General features: G+C 73.6%; 2 protein-coding genes across 2 annotated transcripts in view; both read right to left on the bottom strand.

Annotated features, from left to right (window-relative positions):
• Positions 1-3,721: 3,721 nt before the first annotated feature.
• MAFA (MAF bZIP transcription factor A) lies at positions 3,722-4,717 on the bottom strand (the record flags this gene model as incomplete). The annotated part of the gene is made up of 1 exon (XM_084229281.1): positions 3,722-4,717. One exon carries the CDS (start codon positions 4,715-4,717, stop codon positions 3,722-3,724), a length of 996 nt encoding a protein of 331 aa, XP_084085407.1.
• Positions 4,718-9,297: 4,580 nt separating this feature from the next.
• The window catches only part of ZC3H3 (zinc finger CCCH-type containing 3), a 40,085-nt gene continuing 36,079 nt past the window's right edge, over positions 9,298-13,303 (bottom strand). The window contains exons 10-12 of the mRNA XM_084230883.1: positions 11,177-11,349; positions 10,414-10,775; positions 9,298-9,423 (exon numbers count right to left, since the gene is read on the bottom strand). Coding sequence (XP_084087009.1) covers positions 9,392-9,423; positions 10,414-10,775; positions 11,177-11,349 — 567 coding nt within the window. The 3' untranslated portion in view covers positions 9,298-9,391. The remainder of the gene's footprint in view (positions 9,424-10,413; positions 10,776-11,176; positions 11,350-13,303) is intronic.

The following is a 13,303-nucleotide window of genomic DNA, read 5'->3' as shown; positions in this document are numbered from 1 at the left end:
CCGCCCCGCAGGCCCCGCCGCCCGGCTCCGCGAGCGGAACTTCTCCCGAAGTCCACGGGCCTGGGGCCTCGGGTCGCCAGGCGCGGAGCGGGACCCGACGGCCTTCCCCCGGCCTGCACCGGCCTCGCCTCGGGGGCTGCCTCCCGCCCTCCCTGCGCCCGGCAGGCCTGAGGCCTCTCCGGGGCACTCAGTTCTAGACGCCTCGACCTGGGGGCGCCGACCCTCTCCTCACGCTGCAGGCAGACCCAGCCTCTCCTCCCGCAGGAGGCCACACGTCCATCCCTCCCGCCCCGCTGCCCACACCCACTGGCCAGTCCCTGCCCCTCGGACGTCCTAGCTCGGGTGCCCCTCCCCCAGGTCCACACGACTGACCTTGGGTCCCCAGAGCCCCCACCCTTGCAGAGCCCTGGGCACATGGCAGGTGCGCCATCAGCTCTCGAGTGACAGCCCCTTCTCCAGGCCCTCCGGACGCTGCAGCCAGGGTCCCTGGGGTTGGCAGGACCTTGCTGGTGGGCAGAAGGGCTGGTCTTGCGGCTGGGCCCAGGGAGGAGGTGGGGCTGGGCAGGACAGGGGCAGAGCTGTGGACCCGGCAGCTGTGCCCTGGCATGCGGGGACCACCAGCAGGTCTCCCATGGCCACCTGGATGCTCCTGCTGGCAGGTGCTTTCTAGAGCAGCTGGGGTCCCACAAGGGCACCATGAGGGCAACTTCCCACTGTGTCCCAGTGCCCAGGGCCCTGAGCCAGAGAAGACATGGCCACCCTGGGCCAGGGGTGTCTTGACCCTTCCTGGCAGGCCTGGCAGGTAACACAGGCCTGGCCCCTCCATCCCCCTGGGAGCAGCTGTGAGGGTGCCAGCGGCCTGCAGCTGGGGCCTGCTGGGGAGAGCCGCCTGGGCAGCCCATGTGGTCATGCTGCCCGCACCCATGAACCGGGCTGGGGGTGCAAGGGCCAGGTGTGGGGCCCGGTGGTGGGGGGGCGCAGCTGCAGGTCTCCTAGGCCGGCAGCCAGGGCCCTGTGGGTGTGTGCGAGTGTGTGTCTGGGGGGCCTTGGCCCACGGGCAGGCTGTGTCTGTCACCGGGCCTCTGTCGCTGCTACTGGGCTCGAGCTACCGGGCTGGCGTGGAGGGGGGGATCCCCCCCTCTCCCGGCCTGGCTGCTGGGAGCTGACTCCCGGCGGGAGGGACCCTGGGACCTTCACCCGGCTCAGGTGGGCCCTGGGGCGGCGCAGGGGTGCAGCTGGGCGGGGTGGGGCCCGCCTCGCCCCCCAGTTAGGTCCCCCTCGGCGTCCTGCTCCAGCTGCGCGGTGGCGTCTGGGATGGGGACACCCTTGCGGCCACCGAGGATGAGGCCCAGCTGGGTGCCCCGCGAGGCTGCTGGCAGGGGGCGCGGCGGGGCCGGGCAGCTCTCCTGGGCGGGACGCCTCGGGCAGCTGCGTGTGGGGCCGCGGAGCGCACCGGCTCCTGCTCTGCGAGTGACGAGGGGCGCGTGGAGTGCGCGGGCGGCCCGTCCTCCCGGCCCCGCCCCAGGCCGGCGCCCCGCCAGGAGGGGAGGCGCCGCCCCTGGCGTCCGCCCGGGACCCGCCTCAGCTCGGCCCCGGCCCCCTGGCCGCTGCCCTCTGTCCGCCAGGCCCAGCCGGCGTCGTCCGGGTCCCTGCGGCGCCCCCAGCAGGCCTGGCGCGGAGGAGGGGCTCGGAGGGGGCGCGGCGACGCCCGCGGGGGAGCGCCCCTGGGGGGCGGGGGCGGGGGCGGGGGTGGGGCCGGGAGGGGCCGGGCCGAGGCCGCTGGATCGCAGCTCCCGGAGGGGGGCAGGACCAGGCTGCGGGCCCTGGGGGCCGAGCGGAGGCTCCTCCTGAGCCTGGTGGCCCGCGGGCCCTCTCGGACCTGGGGCCGGGGCCTGGGTGCTGCACCGCCTGCCGCCTGCATGTGCGGGGGTGACATGGCACGCGCGTCCATGCACAAGCTTGCACACGCCCCTACACACGCGCGTCCTCCTGCAGTGCTACGCTGTCCCCCGCCCCACCTGCAGGAGCAGCAGCACCTCTGCTGGGGAGCTGGGGTGCCCCAGCACCTGGGGAGACAGCCTGAGGCCCAGCTGAGGGGCACCAGGGTGCGGGGGGGCCGCCCCAGGTGAGGGCCACACAGGCCTCGTGCTCCCAGGGCCGCTGCAGCCGCTGTCCTGCCAGAGCTGGCGTGTCCCCCCTGCTTTTGGAAAGATCTTTGAACACGAAATTAAATCTCCCTCTCCCCCCACAATCTGTGCCCCCCACGATCATGATCATGTGGGAACCCCGGGGCATGGGGGAAACCGGCAAAAGAGATGGAGGGAGGGAGCGGGTCAAAGAACAGGAGTCAGGGAGGCGGGTTGGGCGGCTCCTCTGGCCGGTGCCCTCCCAGTCCAGAGCGCCCGCGCCCTCACCCCCCTCTGCTTCCCTTGCACGCACCAGCACCCCAGGTGCTGCCCCACCGCCCCCTCCCTCCAGAGTCCAGGTCTGGTGGGTTTGTGGGTTTGGTCCACCCCGCAGACACCCAACCCCCCCCCATTTCATCCTGGGCAGGGAGGGAGCAGCACCCCCTTTCTCTGGGGGTGAGACACAGCCACCAACTCCAGGGTGCCGGGAGCTGCCCTCAGCGTAGGTGGGGTGCACGGGGAGCCCGTGGTCCCCCACGAGGGGCCGGCTGCCCTGACATGGGAGGGGCGTCCAGCTGCGTCCAGAGGTGCCCCAGGACCTGGGGGCGCGACCCCAGAGCAGCCCTCTCCTTCCTTGGCACCCGCAGGGGGCCTCCCGGGTCAGGGCATGGCAGCTCCGGGGAGCTAGGGACTGCCCCCTCCGGGCTGCCCCCACCTACGCCCTGCCTGCCCGGCCCTAGGGGGGGCCAGGGACAGCGCTGTGGCCTCCCGGCTCCGGGCGGCGCCCAGGGCGGCCAGCTCGGCCGGGCCGGGGGCCTGGGCGGGGCCTTGAGGGAGGAGCGCGGCAGACACGAGCGAGCGCAGAAACCAGGCGGGCCCCAGCAGCTTTCGAGTCTAAGTTTTATTTTGTTTTCTTCCCCCTCTGCTCAGCTTTGCGGGAAAGTGCAAAAGCGCCCCCCGGAACCAACCCTCGAACAAGGAAACTTGCGGCGCGCGGCCAGCGCGGGTGGGGGCCCCGCCCGCCCCACGCCCCCCCCACGCCCCCCCGCGAGACGGCCGCGGTTTCAAGGACCTGCAGGGCCCTCGTGCGCGCGCCGGGGCCGGGGCCGGGAGGCTCCGGCCGCCCCTTGAGAGGTTTCGCGGGGAAAGGCCGCGCGCCCCTCGGCGGGCTCGGCTCGGGCTCGGCGCGGAGCAGCGGGGGTCGGGCAGCCCCCGCGGTTTCCGCCCCTGGGTTCGGCGGGCGGGACGGGGCGCCCCTCGCGGGCGCGGGCGCGGGCGGCCCCTCGAGCCAGGGGCGCATGCGGGGACGCGGGTCCGTGGGACGGCGGGCAGGGCTGGCGCCGGGTGGCCCTTCCGGGCAGCGGCACAAATGTATAAAACAAGACGCTGCAAAAAGGGGCGTAGAAAAGGCAGCGGCAGGGGGGCGCGGGGCGCAGGGCGCGGGGGCGCGAGGGGCGCGAGGGGCGCGAGGGGCGCGCGGGCGCCGGGGCCGCGCTCCGCCGCCGGGGTTCGGGCTCGCGCGGCGGTCGGCGCCGGGGCCGGCCAGGGGCCTCCGGGACGGGGGACGGGCCCGCCGCCGCGTCCGGGGCCGGCGCTCACAGGAAGAAGTCGGGCGCGCCCTTGGCCGCGGCCCGGGGCGGCGAGGACTCCCGCGGGAAGCCGGGCCCGCCCCGGCCCGCCAGCTTCTCGTACTTCTCCTTGTACCGGTCCCGCTCGGCGGCCAGGCGCCCCACCTCCAGCTGCAGCTGCTCCACCTGGCCCTGCAGCCGGCACTTCTCGCTCTCCAGGATGTGCCGCTGCTGCACCCGCTTGAAGCGGCAGGACTGCGCGTAGCCGCGGTTCTTGAGCGTGCGCCGCTTCTGCTTCAGCCGCACCACCTCCTCCTTGCTGAAGCCGCGCAGCTGCCGGTTCAGCTCGCGCACCGACATGGACACCAGCTGCGCGTCGGAGAAGCGCTCCTCCAGGCGCCCGTGGGGGCCCGCGCCGCCGTGGGGGTGCGGGTGCGGGTGCGCCGCGCCGTGGGGGTGGCCGGCGGGCGCCGCGCCGTGGGGGTGGCCGGCGCCCGGGTCGTCCGCGCCGCCGCCGCCCGCGAAGCCGTGGCCCCGGAAGGCCTCGTAGGCCGCGGCGGCCGCCGGGTGCTGCGCCCCGTGGTGGCCGGCGTGGTGGCCGCTGCCGATGAGCGCCTCCACCGCGTCCTCGGGCGTCAGGTTGAGGGCCTCGGGGTGCAGGTGGTGCTGGTAGCCGCCCATCCAGTACAGGTCCTCGAGCGCGGGCTTCCCCGGGGCGCCCCCGCCGGCGCTGGGGCCCCCGCTCGGCGGCCCCGCGGCGCCCCCGGCCGGCGCCGCGCCGGCCCCCGCGCCCCCGCCGCCGCCGGGGCTGGGCGCGCAGAAGCTGGGCGAGGAGGGCACGGACGAGCAGGGCGTGCTGAGCGGCGTCGAGGACAGCGAGCCGGGCGGCGGGCGGCGGCAGAGGCGCTCGGCCTCGGGCGGCTCCTTCTTCACCTCGAACTTCATCAGGTCGAAGTCGTTGACGTACGCGATGGCCAGCGGGCTGCTGGGCAGCTCGGCGCCCATCGCCAGCTCCGCGGCCATCGCCCGGGTGCCGGCCCCGACCGCGCCGGGCTGCGCCCCGACGGGAGGCGGAGGGGGGGCGCCGCGGGCCTCCCCCCCGCGCCCCACGGCGGCGGGTCCGCGGGGCGCGCGCGAGCGGGTTCGGCCCGCGACGCCCGGGCGCGCAGGAAAAGTTTCTCACGCGCCGCTCGGAGGCAGCCGCAGGGGACGCCGCGGGCCGGGCCTCCCGGGGCCGGGGCGCTCTCGGCGGGCGCAGACCGGGCTCGCGGTCCGGGCGCGGGGCCGGCGGGGGGCGCCGCGCTCCGGGCTCCCCGCGCTCCACCCGCGCGCCCGCCCCGCCTGCGCGGCCGAGCGCCGGGCCGCGCGCGCCCCTTTATAGAGCCCGGCGCCCGGGCCCGCCTCCCCGGGCGTGGCGCGCGCCCCCGGGCCAATCGGCGCTCGGGACCCGCCGCCCTCATTTGCCTATCCCCATGGCAACCCAGAACCCAGCTGTCAATCTCCCGCGGGGAACCGCTGTGGGGACCGGGTGGGGGGCCGCCCGCGGGCGGAGGGGCGCGGTGACCGCTCGAGCTCCCGGGGCCCCCGCGGCCTCAGGGTCCGCACGCGCCGGGCGGGGGCTCCGCCGGCCGCGACCCCGAGGCCCTCCCGCGGCCCGGCGCGTCCCCCGGGCCCGGCGCGAGGGCGCGTCTCGGTGCGCAGCCCGCGGGCCCGGCGGAGCCGCGAAGCCGCCGCCTGAGCGCGCGATGCGCGGGCGCCGCGGGGTGCCGGGGTGCCGGGGTGCCGGGGTGCCGGGGGCCCGGGGCGGGGGCGGGGCGCGGCGGGCTCGGGAGGGGCGGCGGGGGGCGGCGGGCCTCGGTGGTTCCCGCCCACGGACTTTGACAATTAAAAAATTCAGCCTTTTTTAAGAAGATTTATTTACTTATTTATACAAGATCCGGGGCACAGACAGGCGCGGGAGGGTGGGAGGATCCGCCGGAGGCGAGCGGGGCGCGGAGCCGCAGACCCACGCCGCGCGCGGCTGGGGGAGCCGGGCGGCCGGAGAGGTCGCGCCCCGCGGGACCCCGGGCCGGGGGCAGGGAGGCTGCGGGCAGCTTCACAGGGCGGCTCCACCGCTGCGCCACGGGGGGGGCCCTAAAAAATTCAATCTTCGTGTAACTCCCACGCAGAGAGCGCCTGGCAGCTGGGCAGGAGCGGGGGACGGTCCAGGCGCGCCCTCCCTGGCTGCCGGCACAGCCTCTCCCTTCACGGCGAGAAGACACCCGGGGCGCAGACCTCACTCGCGGCGGGGGCTGGGCTGGGCTGGGCACCGAGGCAGGGCTGGGCAGGGGGCTCCACCAGCGGCAGAAACAAGCCCTGGTGCCCAGGCAGGGGTGGCGGCGGTGGGGGCCGGGTCCCCACGGCTGCACCCTTGGGCCGCTGCCCTGCAGGGGGCTCCAGCCAAGTTGCTGGGCCCGACCCCGGTCATCCTGCTCAGGAGGGAGGAGGGCCCAGGCCTGTGGGCAGGAGCCCCTCATGGGCCACCGCTGGGGCCGGGGCTCAGGGCACCCACAGTCACACTGCGCTGCCCAGGTGCAGGGTCACCAAATGCAGGGGACAGCAGCCTGACCCCCAGCCCAGCCCACTCTGTGCCGCGATGGCCCTGCTCGCGGCTGGGCTGGGGCCTCCCGACTCCGGCAGGGTGCAGCCCCCCCCCGCCTCACCCTCCCTGCAGCCCGGCCACCGCATGAGCAGCAGCTCAGGTCCCTCCCAGGCTAGTGGGGGGCTGCCGGCTGAGGGGAGTTCCCGCTCCTCAAGCCCCGGGGCCCCAGCCCCAGCTGCCTCGGTGGTCGGCCAGGTCCGGGATCCCAAGCCCCACCCAGCCTGTTTCCCAGCAGGGGCGGGAAGGCGCTGAGCCCCTGGCCACGGGCTTCGAGGGCTCCGGGGGAGCCACCCAGGGGCCCTGGCAGCTGTGCCCGGCTCGCCCAGCCCCGGAAAGGTGCTGGCTTGCCTGGCCCCAGGCCGGCGCCAGGCCTTCCCACCGCATGCCGGCGGAGTCCAGGGGGCAGAGGCAGGGATGCCATCCTGCTCCCAGCAGCGGCCAGCAGGAGGCCACAGACGTGCAGGCGGGGCGCGGGCAGCTGGGCCAATCTCAGGCTCTTCCACTGGGTGCCAATGGCCAGTGAGGTGGTGCCCATTTCCTGGGCACGAGGAGAACTCCGCCTTCCCTCTCGGGGGCCACCCACCCCCTCAGGTCTCTCACACCCCGAGGAAGTGCCGGGACACGGGATTCCAGCGGGACCCCCTGCAGCCCATTCAGTGACACCCCCCCAGAGTTTCATCGGCCCCCGGGGCTTGGTGGTCACCTCTGCGGCCTCACCCACCCCTGGCACGGAGCCCGCTGTGGTGGGCGGGGAGGGCAGACACACCTCCAATGGCCATGGGGGGCTGAGGCTGCAGCCTGGGGGGAGCAGACTGTGGGCACCGCAGGGCTGGGGCGGGGCCTAGGCTCCAGGTCCAGATGTGGGGGCCAGGACCCTGCCAGGCCCCCAGCGCAGGGCCACCCGGGGTCTGGGACGCTGGCGCCTCTCCCGCCCCCCAGGAGAGTGGCCCCAGGGTGCGGCCTCTGCTGCTCATGGCCAGTATGTCTCCCACTGAGCGGCCACGCGCTGACCAGGTGATCGCGCCCCTCCATCAGGTCCCAGCCCCCCCCAGCACAGGACGGGGAGGGGGGAGGGGCTGTGGGCGGTGTGGACGGGCCCTGGGTCTGGGGTGCTCACTGCCTGCATCACCACCAGCACCCACCAGAAGGCACCGTGCTGTGTCTGGGTGGGGGCCGCTGAGTGGGGGCCTTCTCATCCCGGCTGGGGTCAGGGGAGCCTCCCAACCCACTATCAGTGCCCGCAGCCCAGAGCAGGTCCCTGGGGGCTCAGGCAGGCCCCCCTCGTAGGGCTCACAGCAGCCAAGCCCAGAGCCTGTGAACAAAACTGACCCGCTTGGGAGGGGGTCCTGGGCTCTCCCCGGCTCCCACCTTCCTCCTCTGCTCCCCCGCACTTCCAGGCCTGCCCGAACCCAGGCACCACCCCAGGTGCGCAGAGGCCACCCTGCCTGGGGGAGGAGCATGGGGGCCGGGGTGCCCACCCGGGACTTTCTCAGCTCCCTGCCCTTTGGGGGGGCACCCCCACCCCAGTCTGCATCCTCAGACCCCACCCCAAAGTCCCAGCTGGCCCCTGGCCATGGGCTTCCCCGCCCCTCCCCGCCTCTCCCCACACCAACACCCCAGGTGCCCGAGAGCCTGGCTGGGCTGGGCAGGGTTGCCCCACGGAAGCCACCCCTGGTGGCTGTGCCGGGCCAGCCTCCCTCCTGCACCAGGGCCTGCCCAGCCGGCCCACCAGGCCCCGGGCTCACCTCGCCGTCCAGATGCCCGGCCCTCATGTGGGAGCCACGGCCAACGGCCCACAGGACAGAAACCCGGGGCAGGGGCGGGGGGTGGCCCCGGGCATGTAGGGAGGTGGCCAGCGGGCACTCAGCTCAGAGAAGCTGCTCCCGCTGCCCAGGGCAGGGACAGGGCCCCGCGGCTGGTGACACCGCCCCTCCCGGTGCTCCCGGGGCCCTTCCCAAGTGCTGGGCGTCCGGCAGCCCCGCTCGGTGGGGCTGCTCCGCCGTCATGCGGCCCCGGGGCCACAAGGGAGGGCAGATCCTGCGCAGCTGGGGTCAGTGTGTGCCCCCGTCCAGGGGCTGAGGCAGCTGGCCCGGGCAGGCCCCCATGAGGGGGATTACCTCCTCCCGTCGCCAAGGTGTCCCTGGTGGGGCTCACGAGGGCACGGGGGGTGGGGGTGGCACGGACAGCCAGCAGGGCGCTCTCTCCAGCAATCTGACTCACGCCGCCGCCCACTGTGCTGGCCACTCGCCGTGCCCAGGGCCGGTGTGGGGCCTGGGCACGGTGCCGGATGGCCACACCATTCGGCCGGAGCCCCTTCCACTGCTGCCAGCCACCCCCCTCAGACACAGGGACACACCGCCGCCACGGGGGGCTGCGGGTGGGGCATGGCCTGTACTTTGCGTTGCCAGCATGGCGGGCAGCAGCTGACCCATGCAGGGACGGGCTCACGGGCCGGCCTCCCTGGCCCCAGAAGGGATGGCCGCTTTCTCAGGCTGGGTCTGGCACGCCCCGATCCCCGCTTCAGGCCGGCCGTTCTCCCGTGGCGCCCGGAGCAGGCTCCGGAGGCCGCTGTCTGCTGCCGGCGCCGCAGGCCAGCTCAGGGGGAGGGAGAGCAGCCGCACTCCTCTAGCTGGGGAGGCCCGGCCAGGCCGGTGGACAGCTCACCGGAGGTGAGGCAGGGGCCGTGGGGTGGAGGCGGGGCTTCCAGCACCCCCTTTCCAGCAACCCCTGGGTCCCGGACCTCCGGGCCCTGGGGCAGCCCAGAGCCCGCGGCGGTATCTGGAGCTGGGTGCGCGCGTGGGCAGCAACAGGACACGGACACGCACGGGCCAGAGCCTTTATTGTGGGGCACGGCGTCCCGCCAGGGCCCGCGGCATCCTGGGGAGGGTGCTCACAGTGGGGCAGCCCTGCCTGGCACGCCTCGAGGCGGGCAGGGCTGGGTCCTGGGGGGTGGCTGGGGATGAGGGCGTGGAGGGCGGGCAGGGTGGGGCCCAGGCAGGAGGATGGTGCTGGCACAGGCCCACGGCGGCCCCTCCAGGGTGGGCAGTGGCAGGTCCTCACAGCCGAGGCTTGATGTGCAGAGGCGGCCCTGTTCCAAGAAGGGCAGAGGTCAGCGGGAGCCCCTGCTGGCCACCACCGGGGGTCAGCGTCCAGTGGGCGCAGCCGCCTGCAGCAGAGCTGCACAAAGCAGGTGCCCGCAGAGCCCGCTGCCCACGCAGGGCCACAGGGGCAGGAGGGCAATGGCGACGCTGACCACCCGGGAGAGCAGGGCTGGGCTCTAAGATGCGGTGCAAGCCCCACTGCTCGGGGGCCCCCTGGTCACATGTGCGGCCCGGCTTGGGGGCTTTCGTTGCTGTTGGCTGGACCCACGACCCCCAAGGCCCACTGTGTGACCCGGAGGGTGACGCCCACCACTGGCGGCTCCGATTCGGGAGCGCTGCCGGGCCTGCTCCCCCCAGCACCAAGGGAGGAGGCTGCCTCGGGGCCCTGCACCCCCTGCCCCCAGGGCCCTCCAGACGGGGGAGCTGGGGCCTGCGGGGGGGGGGGGGGGTGCTGGCCACCGCCCGGCCCCAGCAGAGGCTGTCGCGGGAGGTGGAGTGGGGCGTGCGCAGCGGGGCCGCGAGAGAGGCTGCGGCGAGCATCTCCCATTAACGTTACGACCGTGAAATATGACGATAAAATGACGGCCGTATGGTCGCAAATTTGCAGCCTGCCGAGCTGCGTGGGGTTTATCGTCACTCAAACGCGCGGAGAGCTGTAAAATGTTTACAGAAAGGGTCGTTTGCAGCCATAAAATCCTCTTTTCTCTCCTAAACAAGGCTGAGTGGGGCCATTTGCGCAGCCCCGACGCTCTTGGGGGGGGGAACATCTGTTCTCGCCGGCGCTGCGGAGCTCTTCCAGAACAAATTAGCAGAAATGGGTGCTTTCTAATTAAATCAGCCCTTGGCTGGGGCGGTCTGTGCGGCTGCGGCCGCCGCGCTGCCCTGGCCGGCCCTGCCCGCGCCCATGCCAGGTGCTCGGGGGCCGCCAGGCCGAGCGTCCCACCAGGCGGGGCTGGGCAGGCACCGGGGCCGCCTACCTGAGTCCTTGGCGGCGGGACTCCTGGGTGTCCGGGCCCGGGGCTGGGGTGCTCCTCCCGGGCTCGGGGTGCTCTGCAGGGAGATGAAGGACGGCAGCTTGGGAAGGCGGCTGGAGCTGGTCACCGCAGGGGCAGCAGCCTCCTGGCCAGATGGTGCCTCCTGGTCCAGGGAGAGGGATGGGGAGGCCGAGGGGGACGAGGGGGGGGAGTCGGATGAGGCGGGGGACGAGGAGGAGCGGGGGGGCGCCCTGGACGACGAGGGCGAGCCTGAGGCCGCGGTCCCCGGCGGGGGGACGGAGGCCGAGCCGGCGGAGGCAGGGGCGCTGGGCTGTCTGGGCGCGCGCTGGGCGGCCGAGGACTTCCTGCGGGGGGAAGGGCGCACGTGTGAGGCCAGCGCTGGCCGACGAGCCGCGCGGTCCCTGGCCGCGGTGGCGGAGTGTTCCAGCAGGTCTCGCCCCAGCAGCCACCGGACGCTGTCATCAAGGCCCAAGGCTGCCCCCGACCCCAAGGCCAGTCAAGCGACATCAGGAGCGCTGGCCTGAGGCGCTGGGACCGGCCGGGGGGGGGGGGGGGCTGGCTGGGCCCCACACTGGCAGCCTCCCCTCCTGGGCCGGCCCCGCATGCACAGGTCCCTCTGAGCCGGGCGCCCTCGGCGCTGTCCAGTCTGAGGGCGCCTTTGGGGTCACCGCGCCCTCAATCTGGGACTGAGGCTCCTTCTGGGTTTGGGCCCCCAACCATGCACACAGCGTCCACCTCCCGTCACCTGGTGCCGTGGCCGGAGGAGGCCCTGCTCCGGGGGGGCACGGTGCTGGGCTCCGGGGCTGCCCGCCGGCAGGAGCGCGTCTGGCTGCGGTGGAGCAGTTGGCACTGGGCGCCCCGGGGGCAGGCGCCCCTGCGGGAGAAGTCAGGGCAGAGCAGAGTGTGCTTCTTCTTGCACTGGGGGAGAAGGGGCATGTGCTGGGGTGGCCACACTGGCGGGCCGAGGCTGGCACCCACCCCCAGGACAGCCGCGAGGGAGCGGCCAGCAGGGCTCCAGCATGCAGGCCTCCGACCGCGGCTCCGGCCCGGGCCTGCAGGCTGGGACCGGGGAGCGGCAGGTCGGCTGAGGCCAGGAGTGTGGCAGAGGCCGGCACACCCGATCCGTGGCACCTGTCACGGTGGCTAAGTATACCCGGGGGTGGGGAAGCTGGGCCACCTCCCACCCAGCACTGCAGGGGCGCCTGCACACAAGCTCCCCCAACACCACGCTGACTGCCGGGCACCCACCTGCGGCCCCAGGCCGGTCCTTCCCACCCCACCTGGCACTGGCTACTGAGTGCGACCCTGACATGCCCCTGCTGCGCCTCGTGCTGCACCCTGAGACGCCGAGCAGCGGCAGCACCCACACCAGACAGCCGTCCATCGGGCAGCAGGGACAGGGCCGCACACCCGGCCCTGGGACAGAGCCCCAGCCCCGGGTTCCCGCACGGTGGCCTCTCGTGGGGTGCCCGTGTGCTCAGCGCTCCCAGGTAGCTCGGCCACGTCCCCGTGCCCGCTGGACCGCGCTCCCGGGGACCACAGGCATGCCAGGTGCAGAAAGAAACAACTGACTGCTGGACTATTAAAAAAAAGATGGATCATTAAAAAACAAAAAGATGGGCCATACAACAAGCCTCAAGAAATGACCTCCAGGAAGGAGACCGGCGCTGGCCCCCAGAGAGCCGTGGCGCCAGCTCCTGGCCATGAGGGAGTCAGACCAGAAACGGCGGCAGAAGGGCAACAGGGAAGCGCCCCAAACTCGGACACCTGGGAGTCCGTGGGGCCTTGAGGCAGCTCTGCAGAAACTCAAAGACCAGATCAAAATGCAAATGCACCGCCTCAGGGTGTGCCGCCACCCCCTCCCCCCCTGCCCCCCCCCTCGAGGGAAAGTCAGCTTTCTGGGCAGCACTGGAAGCCCCCGCCCCGGGCCTGGGGAGCGCCAGCAGCAGACCCCCACGGCAGATGGAGCAACGCTGGGGCCCGGAGTCAGGAGAGCCGGAGAGGGTCAGTGATGAGACCGAAAGCTGGCTCTCCGAAGACAGCTAAGGCCGCGTTGCCGATGGGCCTTGGGCAAAGCAGAGAAAAGCCTCGGACCCCAGTCTCAGGCGTGTGCAGAGGCGAGGCCACAGAGCCATGTGCCGTTGGCAGGCCAGGCTGCGCAGGGCCTTGCACACTGACCACCCGTGGAGAGGAGCCGAGCTGGCGGCCACGGCCTCCAGGCGCCGGGGGCTCCACTGCTGGGACCTGCAAGGTCAGGGAGAGCGGGCGCCAGCCCCGCCCAAACCCCCAGCCCCGCTGCGGGCTGGCCTCCCTCATGCCAGCGCCAAGGAGCCTGCGCCGGCTGGAGGCCCCTCAGGGTGCGGACAAAGACCCCTGCGGAGCCCCCCTCCGACACCCCCAGACCGAAGCAGCAGCACACCAGCCTCTCACACACAGCAGGGACCTGCCGAGCCCCCGCCCTCCTCACGCCAGAGCACCGAGCCAGGAGAGGCTGGTCTCTGCCCGACAGGCCCAGGCCCAGCCCTTGCCTGGCCAGACGCACACCTGGGACGGATGGGCCCTCCCTGTGGACGAGGGGCAGGACGTGGACGCCCTGCACACTCCCGCCTGTGGACCGTGCGCCGGCCAGGGCTCCGGACAGCAGGCGGGAGGCCAGGTCAGGGGCATGAGCAGCCGGTCGCCTGTGACCTGGCCTCAGACAGAAGACCCTGAGGAAGCCCCGGGGATGCTGGGAGAGCTGACAAGTGAGGCCAGAGGTATTAGGGGGAAAGGATGTCCCACAGTCAGGCAACCCGTTTTGTATCGGGGCTGCCCTATAACAGAGGGACGAAGTCACGTGCCACACAAGTGCGGGCAGCACCTGCAAGCCTGG

This window comes from Talpa europaea (genome assembly GCF_964194135.1).
Source record: "Talpa europaea genome assembly, chromosome: 3".
In the NCBI taxonomy this organism is placed as follows: Eukaryota; Metazoa; Chordata; class Mammalia; order Eulipotyphla; family Talpidae; genus Talpa; species Talpa europaea.
Note: the sequence above shows the minus strand (reverse complement) of the source record. Positions and strands in the feature narration are given on the sequence as shown.